Source organism: Rhagoletis zephyria, unplaced genomic scaffold (assembly GCF_001687245.7).
Source record: "Rhagoletis zephyria isolate East Lansing unplaced genomic scaffold, Rhagoletis_zephyria_1.1 Rzeph_scaffold_00368, whole genome shotgun sequence".
Lineage (NCBI taxonomy): Eukaryota > Metazoa > Arthropoda > Insecta > Diptera > Tephritidae > Rhagoletis > Rhagoletis zephyria.
This window is the reverse complement of record NW_016157452.1, coordinates 10,198-23,989: the sequence shown is the minus strand read 5'-3', so window position 1 is coordinate 23,989 and position 13,792 is coordinate 10,198. Positions and strand designations below refer to the sequence as shown.

General features: G+C 37.4%; 4 protein-coding genes across 4 annotated transcripts in view; 2 read left to right on the top strand and 2 right to left on the bottom strand.

Annotated features, from left to right (window-relative positions):
• LOC108359264 (probable ATP-dependent RNA helicase DHX35) overlaps positions 1–13,792 on the top strand; it is a 42,228-nt gene that overhangs the window by 20,361 nt on the left and 8,075 nt on the right. The window lies entirely within an intron of this gene.
• LOC108359267 (uncharacterized) lies at positions 3,559–4,953 on the bottom strand. Its single transcript, XM_017611044.1, has 2 exons — positions 4,320–4,953; positions 3,559–4,260 (listed from the first exon to the last, which is right to left on the bottom strand). Exons 1-2 carry the CDS (start codon positions 4,905–4,907, stop codon positions 3,598–3,600), a joined length of 1,251 nt encoding a protein of 416 aa, XP_017466533.1. The 5' UTR covers positions 4,908–4,953; the 3' UTR covers positions 3,559–3,597.
• LOC108359269 (WD repeat-containing protein 47) lies at positions 5,478–7,340 on the top strand. The gene is made up of 5 exons (XM_017611046.1): positions 5,478–5,690; positions 5,958–6,115; positions 6,180–6,576; positions 6,714–6,937; positions 7,004–7,340. The coding sequence occupies exons 1-5, from the start codon at positions 5,658–5,660 to the stop codon at positions 7,227–7,229; spliced, it is 1,038 nt and encodes a 345-aa protein (XP_017466535.1). The 5' UTR covers positions 5,478–5,657; the 3' UTR covers positions 7,230–7,340.
• On the bottom strand, positions 7,931–9,699 carry RpL11 (ribosomal protein L11). Its single transcript, XM_017611048.1, has 4 exons — positions 9,618–9,699; positions 9,327–9,446; positions 8,961–9,258; positions 7,931–8,098 (listed from the first exon to the last, which is right to left on the bottom strand). The coding sequence occupies exons 1-4, from the start codon at positions 9,621–9,623 to the stop codon at positions 7,971–7,973; spliced, it is 552 nt and encodes a 183-aa protein (XP_017466537.1). The 5' UTR covers positions 9,624–9,699; the 3' UTR covers positions 7,931–7,970.

The following is a 13,792-nucleotide window of genomic DNA, read 5'->3' as shown; positions in this document are numbered from 1 at the left end:
TTCGGATGGCCAAAAACAGGATATACATGTATATTTCTTGTTGTTCTGACTTTCTTTAACATACATTTCAATTTCTTCATCGTACTAGCTGTCGGGTTTCTTAAATCGACTCTGGTTGCAATTGCATTCCGATTGCGAATACCATTTTTTTCAGCCGAATTAAGTTCAAATCATTGGAATTAACTAAATTAATTATATCAACAATTATTTACTTCCTTTTTTCATAAAAAAATCGCTCGTGTTTATAAATTTTTAAATTTATTGAACTAATTTATTCAAATTGTTGTATACAAAAATGCAACCATGCGCCACAACCACATGTTTTTCGTGTTTGCAAATTCTTGCTGGCAAAATTTTTTCCAGCAAGAATTTGCAACTTCTCTCCAAGAGAACTGTCACTTTGCTCTCACAATTTTTGAGTGTTGGATATTTTTTGGTCTGCACGAACGCGATTTGGGCAAAAATCGTGATAATTCGTACAAATTCGTACAAATTTTTTGCTCGACGAACAAACCTTTTACCAGCAAAAAATTCTCGGACTAAAACTGATAACTTCTTACAGAGAGAGAACCGTATTTACTCTCTTTTTTGTGCTCTCAATAGTCAGAGAACCGAGTACGGGATCGATTTCCAGTAAAATCTGACTGATTCTGACTATTTCTGACTAGTCCGGACTCGTACGGGATCGCAACTATTATTTTTGCATTACATAGTTCCTAACGCAAGACCTAGTTGCAATGCAGGTGACACTTCGGGTGAAGGGAAGACCCAAGGATGTAGTTTTCGCTGCCGCTTATTTTCCAACAACATACCCCGTGCAGAGGTAAAACAACTGGTCACGCATTGCAGAAAGGCCCGACTTCCACTGATCCTCGGCTCTGATGCTAATGCTCTCCACGTAGAATGGGGAAGTTCCGACACTAAGGGTCAAATTTTCAGTACAAAAATCTGTAGTTAACTGCCGATTCTGAGGTAACTACGCACTGTGAATTCGGACCTAACAGAAGAGGTGAGTCGTTACTGTAGTACAAATTAAGTGAGCATAAATAATGTTGGACATAGGCCAACATTTATCACTAGAGTAGGGCAGGAAGTCCTTGACATGGCCCTCAGCAACAGTACGTGTAACGGTCTGGTCAAACAATGGAGAGTGTCTACGGAGCCTTCCATGTCTGACCATAGAATTATCAAATTCTTGCTAGGAGCAGAGGTCAAGGCATACGCTCCGATGAGGAACCAAAGAAACGCTAACTGGGATAAATATAGAGGGCTTTTAGCTATAAACCTACCGGGTTTAGAGAGGGGACATAGAAAAGGTGGCTGTATTTCGCTAGAAAATAATGCTAACAGGCTAACGGACATAATGACCGAAGCCTGGAACTATAGCTGCCCTGAGACCAAACCGAAAGTGACGACCAAAACCGCATGGTAGTCAAGGGAGCTTTCAGCGCTCGGGAAAGAGGTACACAAACTTTTCAACAAACCTAAGTACACAGGAGACTGGTATGAGTATGCAGCTAAAGTAACGATCTACAGCAAAGAGATTAGGAAGGCGAAGGGAGCCCAATTTTAGAACCTTCTGTGAAGGTATTTCGAAAACCCCAGCAGCTGCGAGGCTACGCAAAGTTCTAGCCAGAGGAACTGGTGAGAAACGTAACTTGCGCTAAAACGCAGTGACGGCACCTACACTAGAAGAGCGGGCTACCACTGTGCTTGAGACTCGCTTCCCGGAGGCCACTCCCATTGAACTGGAGCCAGAGATTTGGCAGACCAGGCCGCGACCATCTGAATGGAAACTGGTCAGAAGTATATTCACCCAGTATTCAGTCGGATGGGCGCTGGGTTCGTTTGAGCGATTTAAAGCCCTAGGGGTGGATGGCGTCCGGCCAGTCATGCTTCAACAGGGTGGAGAGAACCTAACACTGCACCTGGTGGACATAATGAGAAGCACTCTTGCGGATGCTTACATTCCACAGTTGTGCTGAAGTTCACGAGTAATATTTATCCCGAAAGTGGGTAAAAGAGATTATTCGCTAGCGAAGCCATTCAGAGCAATAAGTCTAACCTCCTTTGTTTTGAAGGCAATGGAGAAGATAGTGGTCAACTATATCAGATATAACATTCTGAAGGCAACACCCATATAAGCACGCATACAGAATTGGAAGGTCCACGGACACAGGTCTGTACAAACTGGAGAGGTTTAAAATTGCGTTAAGCAGTAAAGCAACCTGAAGTACCTCCGCCTTCGAGAGTCTCCTTCAGGATAGTACACTGCAGTGGTAGACAGACGGCTCGAATACCCCAGAAGGAATCGGGGCTGGAATCTCTGGACCCAGGACCAGGATCTCCATTCCTATGGAGAAATACCCGAGCATATTTCAAGCAGAAATCTACGCCATCTATTTGTGTGCGGAGACCATCGTAAACAGAGGATACTGTAATGAGAGAAATGTAATTTTAAGTGACAGATAGGCGGCACTCAAGCCTCTTTAATCTTTTGAAATCAAATTGTCTCTGGTCCTTGAGTGCATAGAGAGGCTCAACTCCCTTGGTAGGCACAATAACATCAACTGGCGTGGGTTCCTGGCTATATGGGAATAGAGGGAAATGAAGCGGCGGACCGATTGCAAGAGAGGTGGCATCCATTACTCCAGTTGGCCCTGAGCCCTTAATAGAAGTGGGTCCCAACACTATTAGAAAAGAGCTCAGGGAGGAGAGGAACAATATGAGGGACTCGAACTGGTATAGTTCGGTAGGAATGTGTCAGACAAAAAGCCTATTGGGCGGGTATAACAAGAAGGAAGAAGCTGAGAATACTAACAGGTTTTCTTACAGGACACAGCAGACTAAGAGGGCATCTATAGAGAGCCATAAACGTGGTCACCCAAATAGACAACTGCTTGCTGAAGAGCCCTCGCCCAGGCACGTCAGGACCACAACCACCAGACATTGACGAGACGGAGCTTCATCTGCCTCACCAGAAGAGAACCACAAAAGCCCAACTTCGCTCTGGCTACTGCAGCAGGTTAAACTCATACCTACGCAGATGTCTCAAATGAGTATCCGGCATGCGGAGAGACACCCCATGACTCGAAACATCCCTTCGTATGCCCGGAAAACCCGACAACCCTAACGCCTTTGTCCCTGTGGATCGGCCCTATTGAGGCTGCACGCTTCTTAGAGCTTCCGTTAGTGGAGCTTGACGGCAGCGACTGAGATATTTACCGATCTGGGCGGGGTTATTGTAGCCGCTACAACAACAACAGGGCATCTTTATATTCAAGCTGAGGATACGACTAAATGACCTTTGCCGGTTCTGCATACCTCATCATCCTATCTATCTATCTATAGCTTTTCATGCAATTATTGTAGTGAATATGAATTTATCTGTCGTTAGTATGTAAATTTATTGGGCAAAGCATTAGCTACCAAGCGTTCATTGTAGCCAGCATACTTTGAACGGGCGTACTGTCAAACCAACACCAAAGGAATAGCCAACGCGAAAGTTCTATGTAGATGGGCCTTTACAAAAAAGAAAACAAACATCTATTTTTTTTTCTATTTTTCCATGATAAAAATATTTATTCAAATTTTGTATCATGCTATTTTTCTACTTATTTCAGGTGGAACGTAATTGTCATCAACTACTTTAGGCTTTTTCTTCTTTCCAAACCATCTCTTGGGGTAGCTTTTATTTTTTTTGAATATTTCAAGATCAATTAGTTCCTCATTATCAAAATACCAAAGCTTTTGCTTCTTCTGAGCCAGATCTGTTAAGATTTGGTCAATATTTTCTTTTCGCTGACCAGATGGCACTCCGTTTATACTCTTATTCCTTTCTACAACATCTTGTTCTTTCCATGCGGCGTATTTGTTTTTTTGCTGCTCGATTAGTTTTACTTCCTCTTCTTTTTTAACCGCTTCTAAAAACGATGACAGTAGATCATCCAGCATTTTGGAATCTGTAGTTTGTTCCAAACTAGAATTTATGGCGTTTACTAGTTTCTCATCCACGCCCTTCTTGTTTTTTAGCAGAATTTGACTGTATTGTAACGTGTCCTTACAGAAGTTAGTATTAGTTGCTAGCAAAAGCGATGTGGCCAAATCATTTTTATTAGTCAACAAACTTCCTAATAATTTAAAGTTGGAAGTGACGTGATTCGCGTACAACTGGGATATTTTACAAATAGCTCTTCCAATCTGGGTAGGTAAATCTTGACCATCCTCGGTATTTCGAAGAAATTTCACTCGTACTTTTACCTAGGAAAATAAGTTATAAGTCCGATTTTATTATACATTTATCATAAAAGCATACCCACCTCATCTTTTTTTTTTGTTGGTTTTGTTTCCTTAACCAAAGGTGGAGCAATTTGTTCAAGATTTTGCTTTAAATATTCAAAGAACGATTTTAACATTAAACTGACTAGTAGTTTATTGTCCAAAGTGTCTTGTTTAAATATTTCCAAACCAATTTCAGTAGCAGCCAAATAATTTTGCTCTTGCAGAAAATGATTCAAAAGATAACAACCGATGAAATCATCTACGAATAAACCGCTTTGCAGTCGATTCTTGACGTTGGCCAATAATTCATCTAAATTTTCGTTATCAATGAAGTTTCGGAATATAGCATAATTCGTGGCTTCGAATACAGTTGCCTTTTGTGGTTCTGAACGCAACTTCAGAAATGTTTCACTGAATTCGTTGTTCCTGTTATCATGTGCAATGCCATTCACTATGTCAATCCGTATAATTCCTTGCGCCGGCGAACTTTTGGTACGCGCATAATTTACGTCTGCTGCAGTTATTTCAAAATCACTTAAAACGCTTTTATATTCATGTGATAAATAATTTCGACATATTTGGATGCCAAACTTGAATTGTGTGCGAGGTATTTTTAACCTAAACATTTTTCGCAAATCCTCGGTTTTGATTATACAATAAGAAACGAAGTGAAACACAGGGTACGCTTATGAATAAATTTCCAAAAATCCTACATTTAAAAATATGGATTAAAACATGGCAGGGTTCAATTTGCAGGGTGTACTAAATGAAATTCTTCACCTTTTTTAACAGATTTTTTTTTTAGTATGATGGTTAACCTTTTTTTTTGCCCTAAATTTTAGTATAATATCTGATTTTTGGTATTTTTAATTTATTTTGCTGACGGTCCAAAGTAAAACGTATGTATGTGTGTTCGACAATTTTTGAAAATTTTTTTTGCAAGTTTTGAAAAAAAATTTGCAAGTCCAGGTTTAAAAGCTTTGTTAAGTCATACTTTATAAAACATTTTAAATCTTTTTTGTTTCTTTATAAATTTGTGACAAACCGCATTAAAAACTTTTACAATAATTCATTTATAAAAAATTAGCTTGATATTCATATTTTCGCTATTACATACATACATACTTATATACAAATCTTATTTTTTAAATATTAAATAAAAACAGATTATTATATTAGATTAAATAAAAACTGCTAAATCAAAAGCTACAGCCAGGTGAAAGATACTTTCCCATACAACAACAGCGAAGCATGGTTCAACTACCACATAGTTTCTCCAATCTTGACATAGTTAGTAAAGTACGTCATAATCGAAGTTTAGGAGTGAAATCAGTAATAAATTTCCGTTAATAAAAATAGGTGCATTATAATTGCAAATGATTTCGGGAAAAACCAAAACATCTAACGAGGTGAGTATTTAGCCATGTTTCGGAATGAGTTCGTATTTACTTGTGCTGTAAATTTCTAGCTTTGTATCTAGTGTACAATGTACTGCATATTCATGCGTTCAATGTAAATATGTAGATGCAGGTTTTTTATGGGTGTATCTGTGTATACAAAAGCAAAAACTGGTGTGTTTATATATAAAATTTATTGCTATATTGATTGATATTATAGGCATACATATAATGTATTCAATTACTAATTACGCATATTTTTGTATTTCTAAAATATAGAACGAATCAAAACGCCCAAGATTTGTACCCGTCACTACCTTAACAGATGTCCAAGCTGTTCGATGCGCCGAATTTCATCCGAATGGAAAGTTATATGTTGTCGGATCAAATTCGAAAACATTTCGAATTTGCAAATATCCGCAATTGTCTGAACTAAAGTAAATATTTCAATTGATTTTATAATACTCCTAATTGTAATACGTTTTCTTTTACTCTATTTAGAAAGTTTCAGGAAGTACAACAGCCTACTGTTTTATTTAAACGCACAAAACACCATAAAGGCTCAATTTACTGTACAGCATGGTCGGCAGATGGGCTACTAATAGCAACGGGTTCCAATGACAAAACCGTTAAGCTTATGCATTTCAATAACGACGAAACACAATTGGAGGGACGGGAAATAGATTTGACTATGCACGATGGCACAGTTAGAGATCTATGCTTCTTAGAAGATTCCATAAACAAATCACGGCTGCTTATAAGTGGTGGAGCTGGCAATTGTAAGATTTATGTTACAGATTGTGCAACTGCAACCCCCTATCAGGCGCTCAGTGGTCACAGCGGACATATACTGTCTTTATATAACTGGGGAGGTGTTATGTTTGTTTCAGGATCGCAGGTGAGTTTATTAGCTCTTATATCATTCTGAAACAAATTCTTTTGTAATAGCTTTGTTTTGATGACTGAAAATTTTCTTAAAATGGATTTGTTTTTACCACCTATAAAATTTAGACTGATGTTTTTTTAATGATTTAGGACAAAACAGTTCGTTTTTGGGATTTACGAACCAATGAATGTGTAAACACAGTAGCTCCAATAACACTTCAGGGGTCTACATTTGGTTCACCTGTCGCTTCAGTATGTGTTGATCCCTCTGGCCGTTTACTTGTTTCTGGTCACGAGGATAGTGCCTGTGTGCTTTTCGATATACGTGGAAACAGGCCAATACAATGTTTTCAACCACATACTTCGGATATAAGGTGCGTTTTAAATGAATATTTGAATTAGTTGCTTTCGTATTTACGAAATATTTATACTTGTTGCAGATCGATACGTTTTTCTCCCTCGGCATATTATTTACTTACATGTGGATATGACAATAATATTGTACTTACTGATTTACAAGGCGATCTAACCCTTCCCCTTCCATCTGTGTTAGTCGCACAACACAGCGATAAAGCTATTTCAGCACGTTGGCATCCGACTGATTTCTCCTTCCTCTCCACTTCGGCTGATAAAACATCAACACTATGGGCCTTGCCACCGTTCTGAATGCCTTAATTGACACCTACCAGTGATCCTAATCTCTACGCAAATTAATATTTTATTTTTTATGTTATTTATAAATCCAAAATTAAATACGATGCCTTATTAGAAAAACCAGTTTAAGTTGTATATTTGTATAGCGCTGCTCGAGTTTGAAACGCCATTGGCTTGTACAATTACTTTGACCTTTTTTGTATGCAGGCATATCGTCACCATTGTATGGACAACTATCGAACGGGTTGTTAGTTATAAAATCTAAAGATTTTCAGTTGCAAGTTTATTTTTTAATAAATAATTTAAAAATTTTTTAATTCTATTAGCTCCTTAGTAATCGAGCGATTTTTGTACAAGCAGTTTCGAAAGAAAATTAATTAAGACCCGCGATTAACTTCCGAGTTAATTTTTAACACCTTTCAATTTGAATTCAAAACGAGTAAATTCCACCTGGTTAATAACGCGTTTAGATGAATTGCCCTAAAGTGACTTTGGTTGAAATTCACTCCGAAGCGAATTGTAAAAACTGCCTGAAAGATATGTTTTTAACCGACTTCACAAAAAGGAGAAAGGGTAGGTTATCAATTTGTCGGATTTTTTTATGTATGTTATTTTCTAAAAAATCAATAACTGGCGCAAATTTTATAGACTTTTTAGAGACACATTTGGTTATAATGACGATATGTGTGTTAACACAATAAAAATGCACCAAGTAAGTTTAAAAAAAAGTTATATTTCAAACGTTGGTATTATTTACTTTTTACTATTGAGAATAATGCCGTCGTATTTCTGTTGGAACCACTTCATGGCATCTTCCTTTGTAAGGCGGTGTGGGAAGCCAACTGTTCCAGACTTGCGCTTTCTATGTGCAACATTGTAACCTGAAATTGAAAACAAAGGCTTTTAAATGAAATTCATAAAGTTAATTATTGAAAGGGGAAATTATTTAATTTTAATAAGCATTGCCTTTTTACATTGGCAAATTAGCACTCATCCGGAAGTAAAATGTGTGTATAATTGGCAAGTTAACTATTAATCGTAAGTTAACCCCCAATGCAAAAACGACCCTAAACGGCTCAATGAATAAAGAAACTACTTAAACCATATCGCACGTTTAAAATATATTAACGTTAACGTTTTGGAAGATTCCATCATTCAATTAAAAAGCTTGAAACGGATATTTAGTTTTGACTAACAGATGTCGAAGATGTCTTTATATCTGTTTTTTTGTATGTTTACTACTTTGATTGCATTTTCCCACAAAATTTTTTGAAATAATTATCTTTATTATTAAACGTGCGATATATGCATATCTTTACCGCATTCCCGTTGCTTTTTCACATATCTAAACAAGGCGAATTTATATTGGCTGCGTTTCTTTATACATTCCAGATAATCCCATTTCACAGCCTGAATAAACAGAAAGCGTTTGAAATATACGTTAGCATATCATCAGGAACGTTCCAAAGAATAAGTGAACAAAAAGCTTTATTCCAAACGTTCAGAATAAATAAAGAAATGAAGCCATTAATTATATTTTTTATATTCGTCTTGATATCCGAATTTCATTCCCGTTAATAATTGTAAAATCTATACCGTGCAACCAAATAAATCTTTGGTCACATTAAGCATAGATTCCGATTATCTTACTTTATGCACATTACTGAGTGCCAGAGGCGAATTACCCACAAACACCTAATTAAGTGCAAAACACATAAACGCGAAATCATAGATAATGCTCACCTGGACGACCCAATACAACGTAGAAGTCCAGACCATAAATACCAATGGAAGGATCGTATTTGATACCCAAATCGATGTGTTCCTGAATACCAAAACCGAAGTTGCCGGTGGCAGAGAAATTATCACGTCTCAACTCGTATTCACGCACTTTCAGGCCGCGTTCCAAAATTTCTTCAGCCTTTGCACCACGCACTGTGCAGTGGACGGCGATCTTTTCATTACGACGAATGCCAAAGGAACGAACAGTATATCTGGCCTTTGAGAAAACTGGCTGTTGACCTGTCAGTTGTTCCAGCACCTACATAGACATTTGGTTCACATTAATTACAACAAACAGTAGAATACTAATTGCAAAATTCATATTACCTTAGCAGCACGAGTAAGTCTATCACCAGATTCACCGACGCAGATGTTCAAGCATAGTTTCCTGATGTGAAGCTCCCGCATTGGGTTCTTAGCAGGATCGCGTTTGATTTTCTTGACATTCTTTACATGAAAAGAAAACACAAATTAATCCATGAAAACATAGTTGAATTGAAGAAATATGATTGCATTGGATATAAAGCACTAAAAATCTGGGAAATTCACAACTCATTTTAGGTGTAATTATATTAAAAGAATTGATTTAAATGGATTGAAAAATTTCTAAACACCCACCGCCATGGTAGTAGAAGAAAAAAGAGAGATATGTCAATTATGGTTCAGTGGTCATTTCCTTTCGTCGGCAAAGCAGTGATCAAATTCTACCATATTACCCAACCGACGTTAGAACTCCATTTGTGAAAATATTAAAGCCCTGTATGCAGCTCTTAAGAAAACGGTCAAGAAAAAATTGCCATTATTTCGCGTGTGTGTCCAAGGAATTTTGACATTTTTGATACTTCACAGCCTGTTGCCTCACTCTTTCCTCAAGAAATAATGCAACGGGCATATATTTCTGTTGCAAACCCGGGCTGCCTTATGCTCTTTTTTCACAAAAAACTTTAGAAAACAGTAGTAGAAAGCGTAGTAAATTTCTTAAAAGCTGCGTACTGCCTTAAGCTTAGTATCCAGCTCTTAAGAAAAGCAAAAACTCCATATAAAATGACGTACAAGAAATGGCTAAGAAATTTTCTTGAGTCAAATTTCCTTAAGGCAGTACGCAGTTCTTAAGAAATTTAGTACGCTTTCTACTACGGTTTTCTAAAGTTTTTTGTGAAAAAAGAGCACAAGGCAACCCAGGTTTGCAACAGAAATATATGCCCGTTCCATTATTTCTTGAGGAAAGAGTGAGGCAACAGGCTGTGCGTTATCAAAAATGTCAAAATTCCTTGGACACACACGCGAAATAATGGCAATTTTTTCTTGACCGTTTTCTTAAGAGCTGGATACTAAGCTTTAGGGAAATTTGACTCAAGAAAATTTCTTAGCCATTTCTTGCACGTCATTTCATATGGAGTTTTTGCTTTTCTTGAGAGCTGCATACAGGCCTTAAGGGCCGGTTGCTCAAAGCCTGATTGACACTAACACCCGATTTACATTATTCAACTACTTGAAAGCAATTCTTGCTCATTCTCTTTTGTGTTTTCTATTTGCGTTTACACGCTTCAATTCTGTTGAATTCAAGTTTTTGGTTCTTTAAATGGGAAGCAACGAAAATGCCAAAAGCAAAGCAAGAAAGTTGAAACGACTCGACGGTACAGACGCATGTGTACTCGTCCCTTTTCTTCTCACCCCCTATCTTCCACATGCGAGCAGAATTGAATTCAATACTTGAACTGTGTAAAAGCAGTCTAATCACCGATTAACATCGTTATCGACGTTTTCGGCTCCATGCAAATAGCATGGTGTCGGTAACGTCGATAACGATGTTTAACCGGGGATTAGTGTCAACCAGGCTTTGAGCAACCGGCCCTAAGATTTTTGTATTGCAATCGATAGTTCGTCGATTGTTCTTTAATGTTCGTCCATTTTTAACGTTTGTTCGTTAGCCAACAATTTATAATTAATTTTTCAATTTTCACTTTACGTAATTCCTGAAGTTAGCACCCGCACCAGATTATTTTGGGTTAATTATTATTGCAATTGATAGTTAGTCGTTTGTTCTTCAATGTTCGTCCGTTTTTAACGTTTGTTCCTAAGTCAAACATTTATAATTAATTTTTTTACATTTTACGGTTCCTGCCGTTAGCACCCCAAATGTAAGAATTTCATTATTTTCATTTATCATCATTTATGATGCATTTTTACAAGGTTTGAGTCTTTAATTATTATTTTTCAATGTTCATTATTTTCAAGAATTGATACATGTATTAACAGAGTTGCATCGGGATAAACTCTATTTGAAAGTGTGTCCGATCGACTAATTTCTTGTTTTGCATATAAACACTTGCATTTCAAGCGAGCTCCGCTGACACGAGTTAATGCTTGAAGCCACGACCATCGCTATTACTCGATACATCGATGTCTTTTTACATCTCTAGATTTTTTTTTATTTCATCTTGATTGTACCTAGTCTGAAAGTGTTCATTAACTAGAGGCGGAAAATGCTCATCGCTTAAAATCTCAAACCTATTTGCTGACCTATCATTTTGCTCCTTCAAGACCTCCCCCTAGTTTGCTTCTTAAGGGTCATAATTTTATTAATCTGTGTTTCTTTTTCCCACACAGGACACTTTAGTCTGTTGAAGGCATTGTGGGTGCCATCCCCGCATAAGACACATTTTACGCTTCCGCACATATTGGTGCACTCAGTTTTTCCGCATTTGAGACATCTTTTTGGGATCTGCATCCCTTTTGTGTGTGACCCAATCGTCCACACTTGTAGCACTGCCTCAGTAATGGGAAAAAATTGTCTACCTCTAAGATCGTATAATCAAGAATTACTTCTTTAGGGATGACATCAACCTCAAAACCTATTTTTACTGAAAGGGTAGGGACTCTTCTGTCGCCTTCACCGCTCTCTTCTCTCGTTAATCTAACAACTGACGTAACTTTGATTGCCGATCTCAAACCTTCCTTTATATTCAATTCAGAGTATTCAACGGGAATTCCTCTTATGACCCCATAGGTCTCAATGTAGTTCCTAGGTATGAAAGTTTTTATATTAATACTCCTAAAAATGTCGTTTTTAACGCATCTGTTTGCATAAGCTACATTCTCGAAAAAAACTTTGTATAAGGTAACACCAATAGCTCTTATTGTGTCAATCCCTTCTATATTGAAGTCTTTGATCTTGGACCACAAATAGAGTCCATTACGCACTTTCTTGTTATGAACCGACTCAGCTTGTGAAGTATCAAACAAGACACAAGCTTTGCCTTTGTGGTTCGCTGGGTTTGTTGTCACCGTTCACGCCCTGTGAGACACTGTGGGCTGCACTTTTACCAACATCTGTCCTAATACTGTCCGTTTTGTTATGTAAATTTATACTTTTAGTTGCTATCTGGCCTACATTGTCACCTATTAAAGGATTCACTGTACCACTATTGTCTTGTCTTAATAAAATATCGTCTTCCATGGATAACTCACGCTATGTGCTTTCAGTCTCACTCAAAGAGTTTTTTTTTTCCTTTTATGTTTAAATTCGAATGGCGGCTCCTTTTCGGACTCACCATCGTTTTCACCCTCGTGGTTATCATTTGACGCCATGGCGTCACCTAACAAATTATGAACACGTTTCACCCCGCTTGCAGGAGTACAATATCAATTCTCGAGAAAACAAGTAAAATTAAAAGCGCACAATGCAGCTTACCTTCGGATTCTCCAAAAAATAACATCGCCGTTTGCGGAATGACACTGCCTACTGCTTAAAAAAGGATTTCAACGAAATTAATTTTTGATGATGGCCAAGAATAATTATGGTTTCCAAATTGCTCAGAGAAAGACCGTCCGTCTTCTTTGCTAGCTCAACCGGAAGTGTTTATTTATTCTTTAGAACGTTCCTGATGATATGTTGACGTATATTTCAAATGCATTCTGTTTATTCCGGCTGTGAAATTGGATTATCCGGAATGTATAAAGAAACGCAGCCATTATATCGCATTCTATCAGCGCAATTACTTACAGTTTCCACCATTGGAAATTCTCGCAATAAAAGCACGAAGACTAATGTTTCCGAAACCCGCGCTAAGTCTTCAATCATAAATGCGACCAAGGTGTATTTAACAAGGTGGTGTTGGCCGTATATAAGTAAAAAATTACACTAACAAATTATACGCTGATGTCATACTGTCATTGGTATGAATTACAACAAACACATCATTTTGACGTAATGGCCTCCACGGCGAAAAACTCAGCTGTCGCCCCAACACCACCTTGTTTAATACACCTTGAATGCGACCTTCCATACTTTTATTCGGAGCAAAGTAAGACGACGAAAAATACAAAGTTTTTGAAGCTTGTATCATAGTTACCTTTCATAATTAAATTTGTTAAATAAACGTTATAGTTGCTATTGAAACAAAATCGCTTATCTTCTTTGCCATTAATAACTAATTTTTTTTGATGCAGCTCCGATGTTTTTTGCTTCCAACTGTCACTTTTACTTTTTGATAGCTTCTATCATAGCAACATTCCCCATTCTGATAGTTTTTGCGTCTAAGACTATTTCGACAATTTGATCATCTTTAGCATTTCGTCGAAAATTGGTCAAAGAAAGTGGCATACAACTTAAAATTGCATTTTGTTTTTCTAAGTTGGTATTCACAATCTATTGTTGGAAATTCCAGTAACATCATCTGTGGAACGTGTAGACGCTGTATAAAACAATGAGATTAAGAATTTACACAAGCAAAAGTACGGCAATACAATTGGGGTGTTCACAGTTCGTTCCAAATAGTGTCTCAAAATGT

Excerpts from the sequence above, each read along its gene's own strand:
- LOC108359267 (XM_017611044.1), bottom strand. The coding sequence starts at position 4,907 with ATGTTTAGGTTAAAAATACCTCGCACACAATTCAAGTTTGGCATCCAA. Across the intron at positions 4,261-4,319 it reads CAACAAAAAAAAAAGATGAG|GTAAAAGTACGAGTGAAATT; the intron begins GTGGGTATGCTT and ends TTATTTTCCTAG.
- LOC108359269 (XM_017611046.1), top strand. The coding sequence starts at position 5,658 with ATGATTTCGGGAAAAACCAAAACATCTAACGAG. Across the intron at positions 5,691-5,957 it reads AAACCAAAACATCTAACGAG|AACGAATCAAAACGCCCAAG; the intron begins GTGAGTATTTAG and ends TCTAAAATATAG. Across the intron at positions 6,577-6,713 it reads TGTTTGTTTCAGGATCGCAG|GACAAAACAGTTCGTTTTTG; the intron begins GTGAGTTTATTA and ends TTAATGATTTAG.
- RpL11 (XM_017611048.1), bottom strand. Across the intron at positions 9,259-9,326 it reads GACTTACTCGTGCTGCTAAG|GTGCTGGAACAACTGACAGG; the intron begins GTAATATGAATT and ends ATGTCTATGTAG. Across the intron at positions 8,099-8,960 it reads CGTTGTATTGGGTCGTCCAG|GTTACAATGTTGCACATAGA; the intron begins GTGAGCATTATC and ends TTTCAATTTCAG.